Source organism: Lynx rufus, unplaced genomic scaffold, assembly GCF_022079265.1.
Source record: "Lynx rufus isolate CCGP_SWC_20201006 ecotype Redwood Valley unplaced genomic scaffold, mLynRuf1.p SCAF_1, whole genome shotgun sequence".
NCBI lineage: Eukaryota > Metazoa > Chordata > Mammalia > Carnivora > Felidae > Lynx > Lynx rufus.
The window spans coordinates 94,545,797-94,563,969 of NW_025814823.1; the positions used below are offsets into that span (position 1 = coordinate 94,545,797).

General features: G+C 41.3%; 1 protein-coding gene across 1 annotated transcript in view; it reads left to right on the top strand.

Moving 5' to 3' along the window:
* The window catches only part of LVRN (laeverin), a 73,187-nt gene that overhangs the window by 23,939 nt on the left and 31,075 nt on the right, over positions 1–18,173 (top strand). The window contains exons 4-6 of the mRNA XM_047092833.1: positions 2,902–3,028; positions 9,830–9,984; positions 11,920–12,033. Of these exons, the coding sequence (XP_046948789.1) occupies positions 2,902–3,028; positions 9,830–9,984; positions 11,920–12,033 (396 nt within the window). The remainder of the gene's footprint in view (positions 1–2,901; positions 3,029–9,829; positions 9,985–11,919; positions 12,034–18,173) is intronic.

An 18,173-nucleotide genomic window follows, 5' to 3' on the forward strand; every position in this document is an offset into this window, starting at 1 on the left:
GAGCGACCCGAGGTGGTGTGTCAGTATCCACATCTCAAGTGGCTTGCCCATCTCAATGCTGCCATACTGCAACCACGTCTCACAAAAGGGACAGGTCTGTTTCTTGGTGAAGGACAGCCCTGAAAAGAAAACCAGCTGCTGTTGGAAGCAGAGAGGAAATGGAACATGCCTGAGAAGGTCATGTGCTTAGCCAGAAAATTGAAATTTGGGATGAATTTATCAGCGGAATGCTGCATTTGGCGATGGCTCAGCTCTGCAAAGGGAAGGAGTCCACCACAGTCTACAGGGGAGCCAGAATGTACTCTTGGAATAGTGTCCAGAGTATATGAAGAGTTGCTTATTAAGAGATAAAAATTTAGTAAAATTGAAAATGCGGTTAATCCTTGTTGACATCAAGATAAACGTGGAAACGTAACTAAGGATGGAAATCATATATATATGTATATTGTAAATATTAAGTTTATTTATTTTTGAGAGAGACAGAGAGAGAGAGAGAGAGAGAGAGAGAGAGGAGGATGAGTGGGGGAGGGACAGAGAGAGAGGGAAACAGAATCTGAAGCAGGCTCCAGGCTCTGAGCTGTCAGCACACAGCCCCACGCAGGGCTTGAACCCATGAACCGTGAGATCATGACCTGAGCTGAAGTCAGACACCCAACAGACTGAGCCACCTGAAAATCACATACTTTGAACAGAGCTTAGCACGCACAGGCATGTGTAAAGGTACTCCTCTCTCAGGCGGTAAGGTCCACTGTGTTCATGGAGAACCACAGGAATACACTGGTGGACTAGCCGTGGTGTTGAAAGAACTTTGTGGCCGCATCTCCAAAGTGTTCCTCACTATTTTGTGTTCCTGGTGGCCCTGCTGGGGGCTCCCTGCCCCTTCCCACACGCTTGAAATCTCCATCCTTTGCCTCCCCTTTGGCTTATAAAATGGTAGTTTATGAGAGGGGCTTTGGAAACGTTGAGTTAAATATACAAAGGCTTGATTATTTTCCCATAGGTTACAGTGGAAATGCACACATCTTGAATGTGGGGAGTGGGGACTATTCTTTCCACTCGGTAGCTTAGGCTTTGGTTCAGCAATCTTCCCCTTGCCTCTGGAGTTAGAAATGAGGGGGGCGGGGGGAAGGTGGGTAGGTGTAGCACAGGGGCAGGGCTGAATCCTGGGGCCTCCTTCCGAGATAAGGAGGCCTCTGCAGCATGGGGGAGGCCGAGGAGAACGAGGTAGGAGGCCTCAAAAACAGGTGGTTGCATTTTGTGAAAGGGGAACATTCCTGAAGACCTCACGTAATGCAATGTTCACATAATTCAAGACAAGTTTTCCAGCAGAAATAAAAGTGAAGTTAAGGTGGATGTGTTCTTGGGCTGCAGCCATCTGCAAATATCGTCGCTCTGCTTCTCATTTTCCTAGCATTCTCTCTAATGTTTTGCAGAGAAGCCTTTCTCAAAGCGACTGTGTTCACGTCAGGACAATTGCCCTCACGCCCTCATTGCTAACTTTTGTAACAAGGTTACTGAATTTCACACACGTTCTGCAGCATGAATGTTAGCGACTCCATTAAAAAGTGCTCCGATGGTGGTGCTGTGGGATAGAAAGTGATTTCATATTAAAATAATAATGAACGGTATAACAAGAGCAAATTAGCCACCGAGTCACGCAAATAAATTCCCGAGTCCCCAAACAACAACACAGTTACATTAAACCTAACAAAACGTGGCAAGGCTTTCTCTTTACCTGCTACAGAGGAAGGGGTCATAAACAGAATAGAATTCCCTTGTTCAACAACTGTAAAATCATAAGACTTGTGATGCACTTCTTTAAATTAGGGGAATTAACCTTATTGAAAAACTTTGAAAACAAGATCACACTGTTAATGATCTTAGCATTGAAAACATTAACAAACCGTTTTAAATTTGCACAACTCAGGTGTGTTTCATAATGTACCATATGTGTGAGCCCTGCTAACTGCACAGTTCTGTTTTGGAACATTGGAAACATGTCCTAAAAAGGGAAGCAAGGGTCTGAGATACCCTCTTACTCTAAGATAGAGTCTACATTTTCTGTAGGGGTAGATACCATCCCAGAGATTATTTCTGAATTCCAAAAGTTACACATGTTATTGTGAAAAACAAAACAAAACAAAACAAAACACGACTAAATAACACCCTTTCCAGAGAATCACAGCTCACATCTTAGTGACTAGCCTTCTGGACTTTCTCCAGAGCATGTACACATTTACAGCTGACCTCGAAGAACACAAATTTGAACTGAGTGGGTCCATGTACACACAGATTTAAAAAAAAAAATTTTTTTTTTAGCACTTATTTATTTTTGACAGCGCAAGCGGGGGAGGGGCAGAGAGAAAGACACACACAGAATCCGAATCAGGCTCCGGGCTCCGAGTTGTCAGCACAGAGCCCAACATGGGCCTTGAACTCATGAACTGTGAGATCATGACCTTAGCCGAAGCTGGATGCTTAACCAACTGAGCCACCCAGGCACCCCAACTTCCTTATGATTTTTTTAAAATAACATTTGCTTTTTCTTTTTACTACCTTACTTTATTGTAAGTTTACAATATATGATACATATATAAAATATGCATTAATCTACTGTTTACATTATCGGTAAAGGCTTCCCGTCAACAGTAGGCTGTTAGCAGTTAGGTTTTTGGGGAGTCACAAGTTACAGTTATATGCAGATTTTTGACTGCATGGGGTCAGCACCCTTAACCTCCATGCTGTTCAGGATTCGTCAACTGTCAACATTTTGTCGTGTAGCTTCTTCTGGAAAGGTAAGTCTTTGACTCGAGAGCATCAGAAAGTTGGCCCATGCAGGCTGCCTCTTTCCAAAGTTCATTACCGCTTTCCCTAATCACTGCTTAATTGTTTTTGATTTAGATACGCATCTGGGCCCGGAAAGATGCCATCGCAAATGGAAACGCAGCCTTTGCTTTGAACATCACAGGTCCTATCTTCTCTTTTCTGGAAGATTTGTTTAATATTAGTTACCCTCTTCCTAAAACAGGTGAGCCATCTTCTGTTCCAATGCCATTGGTTTCCTATTGTTGGGGCCCTGGGTTAAGGTCAAGGGCACACAGAAGAGCCTCCCCGGACCTATTGTTACCACTTAGCCGCTGTCAGAGGCAGCCCTGTGGGCGTCCCATCCGTAAGTTTGACACCTTCCCAAACACAGAGAGGCCTATCGGCTATTTCTCCATACTCTGCCCAGTGCCTGCAGGTGTTCTCAGCATTTAGATTCCTCCTGGGTGTTCGATGCCAGCCTCTCCCCCTACAGAGGCTGCTTTCCCTCCTGCATTCTGTCCTTTCCTCTCCTAGTGCATGTGTGTGACAACATAGTTCTGGATCCTTTTAGCAGGCCTACGTGAGTTACTCCATGTCCCATGAATAAGGTTGGTGGTGGTTTATGGCAGGTAGTGTTTGTATGTCTGTTTGTTTTTTAATATCCTTTAGCTGTGAGTCATTGGATTAGGACGTGGGGATCCTTTCTGTCGTACAAACTTGGAATCACGTGTGAACCCTATACAGTCCTTGAGGAAATATAGAGACATTTTGTTGCTCCTAGATCTCTACAGTATGCCCTTAAAATTGTGTTGAGCCCCTCTGCTCAGAAAGCTGTCCAGCATTTTCTCAGTCTCTGGTATCGTATCAATGTATCTTGTTCCTCTGACCTGTTCTGCGAAGTCTTGGAAAAAGTGTGCTCTGCCTTTTTCACCATCAGCTTGGCTGATGGTGGAAGAGGGTAGGAAGTAATTGTCCGGGAGCTCAAGCCTCCTGAGCACCGGCGAGCCAGGGGTCTAGGCAGCTTGAGCCTTCTGGCTGGGGAGGAACGGGGAGCAAACCAGGCTTGGCCCATTCAGGGATCCCGGAAGTGATACCTCTCTTTCTGGGAGTTGGAGGCATCAGAAGCCTGGGCTTGGAGACATCTGTGACTGGAGGATCTCACGGTGACACTTGTCTAGGCAAGAAAAGTTCCATTTGTCTTTATTTACATAAACAACGGTGCAGAGTCACCCTCCGTTCCCTGTTCCGTAAAGCACCTGCTCCCTCCAATTAGTCTCCTCGTTATTGTCCCCACCCCTTCCCTGCTGGCCCCCTCGAGCCCGTCTTCCAACACTGAGGCATGGGGGAACTTTCCACAGCAAAACCTGACAACCGTGTTACTGTAATATTACATATTGCTGTCCTCTTTAAAACCTCTCTGTGGCTTCCTGTTGCCCTGAGGATAAAGTCCAAACCCTGTGCCCTGTCTTTACAACAGTGCGTCTCTGGCCAAACTCTCAGGGCTTTTGGCAACTCCTCCGAGTTGGAAGGATGCCCAGCATCCGCTCTGTCCCCTCTCTACCTTCCTCTTCTCCTCTCCCTCAGGCTCTTGCACATGGACTTTGTACATCCTGCAATGCAGTCTCTCCAGCTTGTTAATTTGTGTGTTTCTCAACCCAGTGCCTCCTCCTCCAGGAAGCTTTCCCTGATTCCCTTTTCCTCACGCTTCCACAGCATCCTATGCACCCCTCCATTTGAGCTCTTGACTTAACTACAACTTAATTGTTTCTCTTATTAGATCAAGAGTAACTTGGGTTCAGGATCCGGCTTGTCTTTTTCTTTGTGCACACAGAGCCTATTGAGACTTCTTCTTCTAGAATGGTAGACAGTAACTTTTTTTTTCTTTTTTAATGTTTATTTTGGGAGAGAGAGAGAGAGAGAAAGAGAGAGAGAATCCAAAGCAGGCTCCAGGCTCTGAGCTGTCAGCACGGAGCCCAACGCGGGGCTCAAATCCACAAACCATGAGATCATGACCTGAGCCCAAGTTGGATGCTTAAGCGACTGAGCCACCTAGGCACCTCTACGTTGTTAGAAGATTTGAAAGAAGAAGTGGCATGATGCTTTTAAGAATAAATGTGGACATTTAAAGATTTATAGACTTTTAGAATGGCAACTTCTCTTCTAAGTTTTAATTGTACTTTTAACTTAAAAAAATTTTTTTTAACATTTATTCATTTTTGAGACAGAGACAGAGCTCGCATGGGGGAAGGTCAGAGAGAGAGGGAGACACAAAATCTGAAACAGGCTCCAGGCTCCGAGCTGTCAGCAAAGAGCCCGACACGGGGCTCGAACTCACGGACCGCGAGATCATGACCTGAGCCGAAGTCGGACGCCCAACCGACTGAGACACCCAGGCGCCCCTGTGCTTTTAACTTTAAATAACAGAGTCCAAACTATATATACTACACATCCACACGATTTGTATTTTTGGTAGCAATGAAACTCAGGTACAATATAAATCATAAAACAGAGTGAAATAATGACCATAATCAGTGAGAATCTACGGAGCAAATACTGGTTACCTATTACTTTTCTAGGTGCTTTTTTTTTTAAAGATTTTTTTGGAATGTTTTTATTTATTTTTAAGGAGAGAGAGAGAGACAGAGCATGAGTGGGAGAGGAACAGAGAGAGAGAGGGAGACACAGAATTCGAAGCAGGCTCCAGGCTCTAGCTGTCAGCACAGAGCCCGATGTGGGGCTCGAACCCACAAAGTGTGAGATCATGACCTGAGCCGAAGTCGGACGCTTAACTGACTGAGCCACCCAGGCGCCCCTCTAGGTGCTTTTTGAATGCAAAAGAAGTAAGTGGCTGGGGCTCTCTGTTTAAGTAGCTGAATTGGGGTGATACTTTCAATATGTAGAAACAAAAGCAACAGATCACCAAGTAAGGGATAATGTACTGGCTAAGTAAAAGTCTTAAAGAGGGTTAAGAAGTGGTAATGGGAGTAGCCTACATATATAAAGAACACCTACAAATAAATAAGAAAATACAGTAGAAAAAAATAAAAGATACCTGGATAGATGTTATAAAGAAAAAGGAACACATGTAGCTAATACACTTATGAAGAGATACTGAACCTCATTAGTAACTGAGAAATGAATGTCCAAGGCCATGGTGAGGCCCCATTTTATACCTACTCACTTATCAAAAAGGAGGCATGTGACAAATGCCAAATGTTAGAAAATGGAAGGGAGTATCAATTGCTACAACACCTTTGAAACATATTTATCATCTTGCAATGTTGATCATTAGAATACCTTAAGACCCAGGGGCGCCTGGGTGGCTCAGTCGGTTAAGTGTCTGACTTCAGCTCAGGTGATGATCTTGTGGTTTTTGAGTTTGAGCTCTGCATCAGGCTCTGTGCTGACAGCTCAGTATCTGGAGCCTGCTTTGGATTCTTTGTCTCCCTCTCTCTGCGCCTCCCCTGCTCACACTCTTTCTCTCTCTGTCTCAAAAATAGATAAATGTTAAAAAATATTTTTTAATTAAAAAAAGAATATCTTAAAACCCAATAATTCCATTTCTAAATAGATCTCCAAGAGGAATTTGATCACTTATGTACCAGAAGACAAGTGCAAGAATGTTCATAGCTACAGTTCTTATAATAGCCCCAGACTGAAGGCAACCAAAATGGTCATCGACAGGCAAATGGATAGATAAATTACAGTTCATTCACACAATGAAAAACTCTATAGCATTGAAAGTGAAACACTTTTTCTAAAGTTAAAAAAAAAATGAACTTGCCGATAGTAATTTAACTTCTGGAAGAATACACTGAAGGGTGAGTTGAGAGGCAGCCCAGAGAAAGACGTAAGTCAGCGGTTCTCAAACTTTAGCATGCATTGGAACCACCTGAAAGGCTTGTTAAAACACAGATTGTTGCTGCTGTCCCAAGAATTTCTGATTCAGTAGGTCTGCAGTTGGTCCCAGAATTTCCATTTCTAGTAAGTTCCCAGGTGGTGCTGATGATGTTGGTCTGGGGTGGGGGGGTGGATCACAGTATGAGTTATTACTAATATTCTCCATTAGGGGTTGGCAAACTATCAAATATGGCCCACTGCCTTTTTCTCTACGGCCCACGAATTAAGAGTGGTCTTTACATTTTTAAGTGAGTTTAAAAAATCAAAAGAAGACTATTTTGTTGACACATGACAGTTATATGAAATTCCAATTCCAAGGTCTGTAAATAAAGAGCCAAAGTTGGGTGCGTAACCAACTGAACCACCAAGGTGCCCCTGCTTGTTTATTTTTAATGGAAATGGAACCATAGTTTGAGACTGTTCTTTGACTTTTTTTTTTTTTTTGGTTTGTTTTAAAAGGTTGTTACTGTATGTAGCAACATGGTCCAGGTAACTAACTATTCTTTTGTATTGTCATTTTTATTTTATTTTTAGAGAGAGAGAGAGAGAGAGAGTGTGTGTGTGCACGCGCACGTGTGCGCACATGCACCCGAGTAGGGGAGAGGGACCAAGGGAGAGGGAGAGAGAGAATCTTAAGCAGGCTCCATGCTCAGCACAGAGCCCAAGGTAGGGCTCGAACTCAGGAACTCTGAGATCCTGACCTGAGCCTAGGAGTCAGACACTTAACCTACTGAGCCACCCAGGTGCCCCTCTATTGTCATTTTAAACACAGAGAATGCTTACACATTGATTTGACAAAATAACTTATTTAATCCTCTGTGGTTGAACATTTGGACTAATTCTACACCTCCCCTCCCCCACCCATTTTGGGCCACTTTAGAAACACTAAAGAGGGGCGCCTGGGTGGCTCAGTTGGTTGAGCATCTGACTTCGGCTCAGGTCATTATCTCACGGTCTGTGAGTTCGAGCCCTGGATCGGGCTCTGTGCTGACAGCTCAGAGCCTGGAGCCTGCTTCGGATTCTGTGTCTTCCTGTCTCTCTGCCCCTCCCCCACTCATGCTCTGTCTCTGTCTCAGAAATAGACATTAAAAAAAAAATGAAAAAAAAAACCACTAAAGAAAACATAAGGAGTGTGTACACATATCCATGCTGTTTGCCCTAGTGTGAATTCCAAAAGTTAAATGACTTAGCCAAAGCGTAGGAACATTTTTAAAAATTATAAAGCATTTTGCTGGATTGTCCTGGAAAGATTGTAGCAGTTCACACCCTTATCAACAGGCATTATGCCAGTTCTCCTTTACCTAATTATTAATACTAATACAGTACTAGTTATTAATCTTCTCACACCTTTGAAAGATTAAGTTATATCATTGTTTTAATTTTTGTTTCTGATAATTAATGAAGTTGAATGTTTCAAGTAAGATTTTTGACTATTTTAATTGTTTCTTTAGTGAACTGTTCACATTTTTTTTAAATTTTAATTTGTTAGGGTTTTTTTTTTAATACTGAAAAAAACCATTGTCTAGTTGTTTGTGCTATATGCTGCAAATATTTTTCCCAGTTTGTGGCTTGCCTTTCATATTTGTTTATGGTGTCTTTTGGTGAACTAAAATATTTCATTGTAGCTAGACTATTTTTTAGAGCAGTTGCAGGTTTATCGGAAAATTACACACAAAGCGTAGGGTTTTCCCATTTACCTCCTCTCCTCCCCCCGCCCCCAGTTTATCCTACTGTAAATATCTTCCATTAGGGTGGCACATTTGTTACAATTGATGAAGCAATATTGATACGATATCATTAATTAAAGCCCGTAGTTTACATTAGGTTTCACTCTTGGTGCTGGACATTCTATGAGTTTTGACAAATGTATATTGACACGTGTCCAAAATTACAGTATCCTACAGAATAGTTTCACTGTCATAAAAATCCCCTGTGCTCTACATATGCATCCCCGCCCTCTTCCCAGAGTCCTGATAACCACACATCTTTTTCCTGTCTCTCTGGTTTTACCTTTTCTGTAAGTAAAACCTTGGATTGCGAGTAACTTGTTCCAGAGTTCCAGAGGATGAGCAAACATTTCTAATAAATTTTAACTTGATCAACGAGCAGTGTTCTGTAATATGAGTAGTACGTGATGCTGAACGTCACATGGTCGCTACTGAGCCAATGGTTCCTGAAATTCACTTGGATACACGAGTGCTTTGGATTACCAATGTGTTTCTGGAATGAATTATGCTCGCAAACCAAGGTTTTGCCGTAGTTGGAATGGTACCATTGTATAGCTTTTCCCAGCTAGCGTCTTTTGCTTGGCAATCTGCGTGCAAATTTCCTCTGTGATCTCTCATAGTTGGATAGCTCATTTCTTTTTATTGCTGAATGATGCTCTATGGTATGCACGGATATACTGAAGTTTGTTTATACGTTCGCCTTTTGAAATCCATCTTGGTTGCTTCTGATTTTTCCCAGTTACCAATAAATCTGCTGTAAACATTCATTTGCTATTTTTTGTGGACTTAAGTCTTCAACTCACGTGGGTGAAGAACTTTGGAGCTCAATTGCTAGACTATATGGTCAGCGTTTATTTAGTTTTATAAGAAACCACCGAACTGTCTTCCAAAGCGTCTATGCCATTTTGCCTTCCCACCAGCAATGAGGGAGAGTTCCTGCTGTCCGTATCTTCTCCAGCATTTGTTGGCGTGTTTTGGATTTAAACCATCCTAATAGTTGTGTCGTAGTATCCCGTTGTTTTAATTTGCAATTTTCTGATGACCTATGATGTTGGGCATCTTTTAATATGCCTATTTCCTTTTTGCCTATCTTATGTCATAAAGTGTCTCTTCAGATGGGTTGTTTGCCAAGTTTGAAAAGTTTATTTTTTATAGTTATGTTTTAAGAGTTCTCTGTGCAGATTCTTTATCAAAAGTATGTGATTTTCAGATAATCAAAGCGATTTGTTTTCTGGATTCTGTCTTCGGTATTAGTCTTGTCTCCCCTCAGATTAAAAATACTCACTTGCATTTTCTTTGAGTAATTTTATGATTTCATTTTGACATACTTATATCTGGAAATCTCAAACTTTTTGGAAGAGATGATTTCATTTTTTCCTCCATTTAAATCCACTTAGATATAATTGCCTTGCCTACTTTTGACAACAGTGCAATGGAAAACTGGGGACTATTGATATTCGATGAGTCATTATTGTTGATGCAACCAAATGATCAAGTAACAGACAAAAAGGCTGTGATCTCCTTCATTCTCTCCCACGAGATTGGACATCAGGCATGTGGTAAAATGTTCTTTCTTATTTCACATGAAGATATTCTCCATCTGCTCTACCAAGGATAGCAAAAACCAAACCAAAACAAAACAAAAAACTGAATGGTACACCAGATTACTTTAATTCATTCATTCATTCATTTAATGTTTATTTATTTTGAGAGGGAGGGAGAGAGAGAAAGCAGGGGAGGGGCAGAGAGAGAGGGAGACAGAGAATCCCAAGCAGGCTCCATGCTGTCAGCTCAGAGCCAGATGCAGGGCTGGAACCAACGAACCCTCAGATCATGACCTGAGCTGAAATCAAGAGTTGGATGCTTAACGTACTGAGCCACCCAGGTGCCCCTATGGTACACCAGATTTTAAAAAATCATTCAAAAAGTGGGACAGTGAAGGAAGGATCTGTGTAATCAGATCTTGTGTGGATTTGAACTATTGGTGATGGATCATAGAGATGAGACCTTACAGGCCATTCAGAGGTCAAGTATTCATATCCAAAGGTAGACTTTGCTCCACAGAGCCCTGTTCAAGGAAAGTAAGTCAACCAGAGGGATGATAATTTGTTTTCATTCCATCTTAAAATAAGGGATATTCAAAAAGGTCACTGAAAGATATCCACATTTCTTTCATCAGTACATCATTATAGACTTTGTTTTGTTTTGTTTTTTGAAGAGAGGTTAAAGGGGTGTCAGCAATGTTAATGTCAGTGGGATGAGTAGTTAACAATCCTCAAGCTGCATACACAAAATCAGTGTAAACAAGGAGTTATTTCTTTAGATCTGTGCCTTCACACCGTGATTTTAGAAGCTTTGCTGTGTGTTTAATGGAGGTTCCCACACCTGCTTTTTGACCTTGACTCCATTCATACCAGTTTGTCAAGAAAGAAATGCTCTAAGCTATGAAATTGTTATCTTCTTGCCATGTGGATCTATAAGAAGTTTTGGGAAAGAGTGATTTACTAGGATAGAATAACCCCTTGTTGCGTAGTCAAAACAAACCTTGACAAGTTTTGATCAGTCCCCCCAAAACGTCATTTTTTTATGATTCTCAAGCGACACATTGTTTTGGAAGACAGGCTGATGACTATTAGTATATCACAGCTGTTATAAGAACTTGACTAAATACTAGGGTATGGATTAGTTGGTTTTAGAAATTATTCTGTTTTTCTTTCCTGATTCTATGCATCGTCCATTTGGCACTTTCTTTCTGCTAAGGTCAAATAGACAATAATTACAGCTGGACCACTTTGTAGAACATATGAGTGATTTGTCTATGGCACAGCTCAAAACATGTTCTTGAAACATAATAACTGCTTCCAGAAAAATTCTGATGTAGTCTATTTGTAGGATGCTATAATTAGTAGGTGTTAAGTGAACATTCCAAACTTCTGCTTTATTTAACTTAATGTAACTTTTGGGGAAGTGGACAGTTTAAGAAATGATACTCTAGCTTACCTCATCTTTGAACATGACAGTTTTTTTTTTTTTTTTAGTGTTTATTTACTTTTGAGAGAGAGTGAGTGTGAGCGAGGGAGGGGCTGAGAGAGAGGAAGACACAGAATCTGAGGCAGGTTCCAGGCTCTGAGCTGTCATCACAGAGCCTGACATGGGGCTCGAACTCGGGAACCGTGAGATCACGACCTGAGCCGCAGTCGAACACTTAACCGACTGAGCCATCTAGGCGCCCCTGAACTTGACAGTTTTAAAACAAATTGCTTTCAGTCATTTGGATGTGAAATAATTATTTCAGAGAAATGCACGACTGCTATCTCTTCATGTTAAAGCAACAACCTGCTTTTTGGAGTCCTATTTTCAAGTTTGATTATTGAAGGCAAATAAAGTTTAATTGTGTCTTTGACCTTACATTTATTTAACATGCAATTACAGTAAATATTACTTAAGTTAAATTTAAGAAAGCTCTTTTTTCTCCCATCTCCAAAAGTGGTTTGGAAATCTGGTTACCATGAATTGGTGGAATGATATCTGGCTCAAAGAAGGTTTTGCATCTTATTTTGAATTTGGAGTCATTAACTACTTCAATCCTAAATTCCGAAGAGTAAGTGTGTCTGTTAAATTTACTTATATTTTTTTCTCCTAATTATAAAAGTAATGCATTTCATTGTTTCGAGTGTGTGAAATACAGAAAAATATAGGGAATGTTAAATTATCTGTAATACCAGAGATGATCAGTGTTCTCTTTTTCGTGATTTCTTTTTCCAGGATTTTACTCATTATAAATATTCGTAAAAGTGGGAATTACATTTTTTACACAGAAACATGTAATGCCTTCTGTACTACCTATTGTATCAAGAGAGTTTCCACAAATCATTATATCATTTTTGAAAACAGGAATTTTTTTTAATATGAAATTTATTGTCAAATTGGTTTCCATACAGCACCCAGTGCTCATCCCAACAGGTGCCCTCCTCAATGCCCATCACTCACTTTCCCCTCCCTCCCACCCCCATCAACCTTCAGTGAAAACAGGATGCTTAAGGGTTGCCTAATATTTTATTATGTCACCTTATGAGATATATACATATTTTATTCCCCTACTCTCAGATTTTAGGTCATTTTCACTTATTCCTACCTAGACTAAATTCTAAAGCCACTGTAATTAGTAGTCTCTGACTTTAATGGTAAGTAATATCATTAAATAAAATAGAATAATATGGATAATATAATACTTTATAGTATTTATAAAATATATATGTAATATATAATATGTAATGTTACAATATTTATAATATTATATTATTGTGAAATTATATATCAGCTATGTTGCTGATAGCATATGGAATAGTATGGATAACATATTTTATGGTATTTATAAAATATAATATATATAATATATAATATGTAATGTTATATTTATAATATGTTATTATATTATTAAATTATATATCAGCTATGTTGCTGATAGCATATATGTTATAGTTGATAGTATTTTGCCATTTTCAATGAATAGTAGTATGAAAATATAACTTCATGAATATGCAAATCTGGTGATTTCAACTATAAGTTGTACTTCTGGTCGTTTAGGTAGATTAATTAGGTACTGCTTTTAGAATGTCATGATAAAGCTGAATTGATTTTACTTGGCTTTGATCTTTAAATGTTTAGATGTAATATCATCCTTTGCCATGTCCCTCATTTTTTTATAGCAGCCTGGGGTCCTTGCTTCCCCTCTGTCCCTGCCTCCCTTTACCTTTGTTTCTTTCTTTTCATTTTTTAAAATGTTTATTTACTTTTGAGAGAGAGTGCGTGAGTGGGGGGGGGGAGGGGAGGAGCAAAGAGAGAGGGGGACAGAGGATCCCAACGGGGCTCTATGGGGACAGCAGCAAACGTGACGTGGGGCTCAAACTCATGAACCCATAAGATCATGACCTGAGCCAAAGTCCGCTGCTCAACCAACCGAGCCACCCAGGCACCCCTGCCTTTACCTTTCAGATGCTCAGGGTTGCTTATCCCGCTGCTCTTTGCTGGCCTGTCCCTCATCCCTTCCCCCCAGTGTTTCCAAGCTTGGTTCTTGGCCTCTTTCCTTCTTTCCCCATCCTCACTCAGTATACTGATATTTGAAAGGCTGATTAATCTCCACTGGCCAGGTCATTATTACAGGCTAAATGTACTCACTTAGAAGGAGATTCTAAGCTTATGTTTTTCCTATTACATTGGCAATAAAATTTCTCTTTTTTTAATGAGAGGATGGAGACGGTAGGTAGATGATATTCTGGGTTTTTTGCTGATAATTTGGCAGAATAAAACATTGGCAAACCTAACTTGGCCCCATGGAAACTTTATTTAACCCCCCCCCTTTTTTTTAACCTATTCATGAATTCAGTTTGTGGGAAGCACTGATGTAGCAGTCTCTTTTTTTTTTTTTAAGTTTATTTATTTATTTTGAGAGGGAGAGAGTGAGCATGGGGAGGGGCAGGCGGAGATGGAGAGAGAGAATCCCAAGCAGGCTCCACGCCATCAGCACAGAGCCCAACGCGGGGTTCCATCCCACGAACCGTGAGATAATGACCCGAGACAAAATCAAGAGTCGGATGCCCAACTGACTGAGCCGCCCAGGCACCCCGCAATACCCTGGTTCCATGCAACCCACCGTATGCTTTGTGGACTTCCTATAAATTGCCCACCACCCCGCAGTCCAGCTGCCCTGAGGTACCCCTGCCCTCCTTCCCCTGGGTTGGACATCATTACGTAGATAAGGAAACTAAGTACTGGATGGTCAAGTGACTTGCCCAAGTCATTTGCATGATTGAGACAGAAGTGTGATTATAACTCAGTTGTCTGGGTCCAGTCTGATGACGAAGGTGATGACAATAATAATGGAAATAATACTGCCTTTCCTATACACCAAGTGCTTAGGACTTACGTCCCAGGTAGTGTGAGTTTCATACATGCCTCATCTTACTAAGTTCTCAAAACGATCATAGGAGTCTAGTTGTCATTTTGTCCATTTTCCAGTAGAGGAAAGTGGCTTAGGAGCATTAAGTAAGTTGTTCAAGGTCTCATGGCTACTAGGTGTCAGAGATGAGGTTCGGTCCCAGGTTTCTCTAACTCCGAGCCCATGCCTTCACCCCACTGTGCTCTGCAGAGAAAATTCACAGGAGTGTTCTTGTCCTCTAAGAGCTAATGGGATGTGTGTGTGTGTGTGAGAGTTCATTATATGACTCTTTCCATTTAGATAAACTTTATATATGTAAACATCAGTTGTCTTCAAAAGTCCTTTCAATATACTCTATACCTACAAAATTGTTTATATCTCTCTTTGAGAAGCTAGAATATGCATGGTTTATGTCATCCATAACTGTTTATGAAAGCATTTGGTTGTATCCCAAATTAACCCTGCTTGGATTCAATAAGAAAAGAAGTTCCATTCCTGCGAAACAATTAGATTCATCCTTTATTTTCTTAGCTGAATGGAATATATCATTGCCATCGATCAATTACCCCGTAATGCAATTGAAATGGCTAATGTATTATCATATCTGGGAAAATTTGATGAAAATATATTACTGGTGTTTTTGAAGCAAATATAAGATTAGCCTCTTTTTGTAGCATTTAGTTACTTGTTTTAATTGTTGCTTAAAAAATTTGTTTTATACTTAAAAAAATTTTTTTAATGTTTATTTTTGAGAGAGACAGAGACAGAGTGTGAGTGGGGGAGGGACAGAGAGAAAGGGAGACAGAATCCGGAGCAGGCTCCAGGCTCTGAGCAAGCTGTCAGCACAGAGCCCGACACGGGGCCTGAACCAACAAACTGCGAGATCATGACCTGAGCCAAAGTCAGGCACTAAACCAACTGAGCCACCCAGGTGCCTCAGAAAAATTTTTGAATGTTTACTTATTTTTGAAGGAGAGAGTGAGCATGAGTGGGGGAGGGACAGAGAGAGAGGGAAACATGGACTCTGAAGCAGGCTCTAGGCTCCGAGCTGTCAGCACAGAGCCTGATCGCAGGGCTCGAACTCAAGAGCTGTGAGACCATGACCTGAGCTGAAGTCAGATACTCAACCAACTGAGCCACCCAGGCGCCCCATAAGCTTTGCTTTCTTAATACCTCTTTTCTGAATCTACATTTCTCAGTGTTTGTGAAGCTGACTGAATATAACTCTGGGCAAAAGAGCGTGAGATCCTGGCGCTTGAGGAATCTCCTGTGAGCTTTGTGTTTTAAAAGCTTAAAGCCTTATTTCAGTGATCTTTGAGAGATCAAGAACTTTGGCTTCCTTTTAATCTGGTCATTACATTGACATTGGGGAAGAGAATCACAGAACCATATGCCGAATCAGATTCCCGTTTTTTTCTTTCTTGGTCTCATTTCAGCTGAAAGTCATTAAAACATGTTATGAATGGGTCATGGTCCCAGATTCAGAAAACATCAGGCACCAGTTGGTTTCTTGGTCCCTGAAGCCCCAGCTCAGATGCTGCCACCCACTGACTTTTCTGTCTCTCTTTCTCTGGCTTAAGGAAGCAACAGACTTGGCGGAGGGAAAGGAACATAGGAGCCTTGCAGACAGTCACGTCTTAACTCTGTTTTTACAATCATTGTAAGCTGCCCACTTCTAAGCTTTAGTTCCTCATTGGTAAAGTAAGTTTCATGCAGTCACACAACAAATTATTGAGGATCTACGAGGCAGCATCGTGACAACTACCGTTTATAGAGCGTCGTATCCATTATCTGACTCAGTCCTCAGCGAACTCTACAGAAATCATAATAGTGACAATTTTGATAAGTAATTGTGAGTGAGTAACCCTCACTGAGCATGTTCTGTTTGCCAGGCACTGTGCTACGAACTTTATGTAAATTGATTTAGTCCTGATAATAATCCCATGAGGACAGTTTTCTTCCCTCCATTTCTAGATGGAGAAACCAGAGTTTCAGAGAGATAAAGTTGGTTGCCTTTTATGAGTAACACAGTTCCAAAGAGGGTAAGGTAGGATTCACACTCAGGCAGCTCAATTCCAAATTCTGTTTTTCTTTTTTTCTTTTTTTCAGTTTATTTATGTATTTTGAGAGACAGAGAGAATGAATGGGAAGGGGCAAAGAGAGAGGGGCGGGGAGAGAGAATCCCAAGAAACTCTGTGCTGCCAGCACAGAGCCCGACTCAGGGCTCGAACCCACCAACCATGAGATCATGACCTGAGCTGAAATCAAGAGTTGGATGCTTAACCGACTGAGCTATCCAGGTGCCCCCAAAACCTGTGCTTTTAACCACAGTGATAGTCCATGCAAATTGATTGTAATAAATACTGTTGTGTTTCTTAGGATAAAAATAGATCTAATAGGAGTAGATCTTTTTCTCTATAATCTCACAGCTACCGGAAGAAAGTAATGGTGAGTATACAGACTCCCTGTCTCCAGTCACTGTGTGTAGTGGCTAGATAACGAATTTCTAAAAGTCTAACATCACTTTTTGTGAAGCGTTTTCCTCCAGCAGACTGGAACAGGCTGGAACAAGCATTAATTTATGGGAGGCCCAGAGGAGAATCGACCTCAAGGATATTGAGGAAGAGGTGTTTGCCCCATTCATCACAGTTAACTTGTATGATTATAATGACACCTAGAAGATGATATAAGATCTTACACCAGGCAGGCAGAAGAGATAATCCATTCAGGGGGCAAGGGTGGGGTTCACAAAATCTGGAAAAGTCTATGTATAAAGGTGTTGTTAAAACATTGTTCATAACAACAGAAAGCTGGAAGCAACTTCAATGCCTAACTAACAGGAAAATGATGAAGTCAGTTATGGTTCATTCATTGACTTAACAATGGGCCATTCTGCAACTCTGCATTTATTTATTTGTTTTTATTTTATTTTTTAATGTTTAGTTTTGAGAGAGAGAGAGAGAGAGAGAGACAGACAGACAGACAGACAGAGCATGAGCAGGGGAGGGGCAGAGAGAAAGGGAGACACAGAATCCAAAGCAGGCTCTAGGCTCTGAGCTGTCAGCACAGAGCTCGATGTGGGGCTGAAACCCACAAACCCTGAAATCATGACCTGAGCCAAAGTTGGACGCTTAACCGACTGAGCCACCCAGATGCCCCTGAATTCACACGTTTGATTGTGATCAGATCCACAAGGCATCCTTATTCACATTAAAGTTTGAGATGCACTGGTCTAAATGACAGGCTTTCTCATTTCTAGAAGAGCAGAGTTTGATAACCACAGAATCAATGGTGTTAGTAAATGAAAAAGGAGAGAGTTGGTTAGAACATTGGCTAATGGAAGCAGGCAGAAATTGAAGGAGTCAGCTTGGGACCCCAGAGATAGCCGCTGGGGAGTTGAGGCTTCTTGTGGATTATTAGGGGGCTTGCCCAGCTCTGTGGGGTCTGAGCCAGCTGTCTCTGTCTCTTCTTAACCACTATCCTTTCTTCAGCTTTGCCGTCCCATGCGCCTCTCTGGCTGTACCTTGGTTTTCCTTTTATCTTTCCTTCCAAAAAGAAATGCCCTTTGTCGTGTGTCTGAGAGAAGTCTATTTTTTTTAATAAAATTATTTAAGTTTATTTATTTTAAGAGAAAGAGAGTGTAGAGGAAGGGCAGAGAGAGGGCAGAGAGAGAGTCCCAGGCAGGCTCCATGTTATTAGCATGGAGCGTGATGCGGGGCTCGAACAAACGAACTGCAAGATCATGACCTGAGCTGAAACCAAGAGTCGGACGCTTAACTGACTGAACCACTCAGGCACCCCTA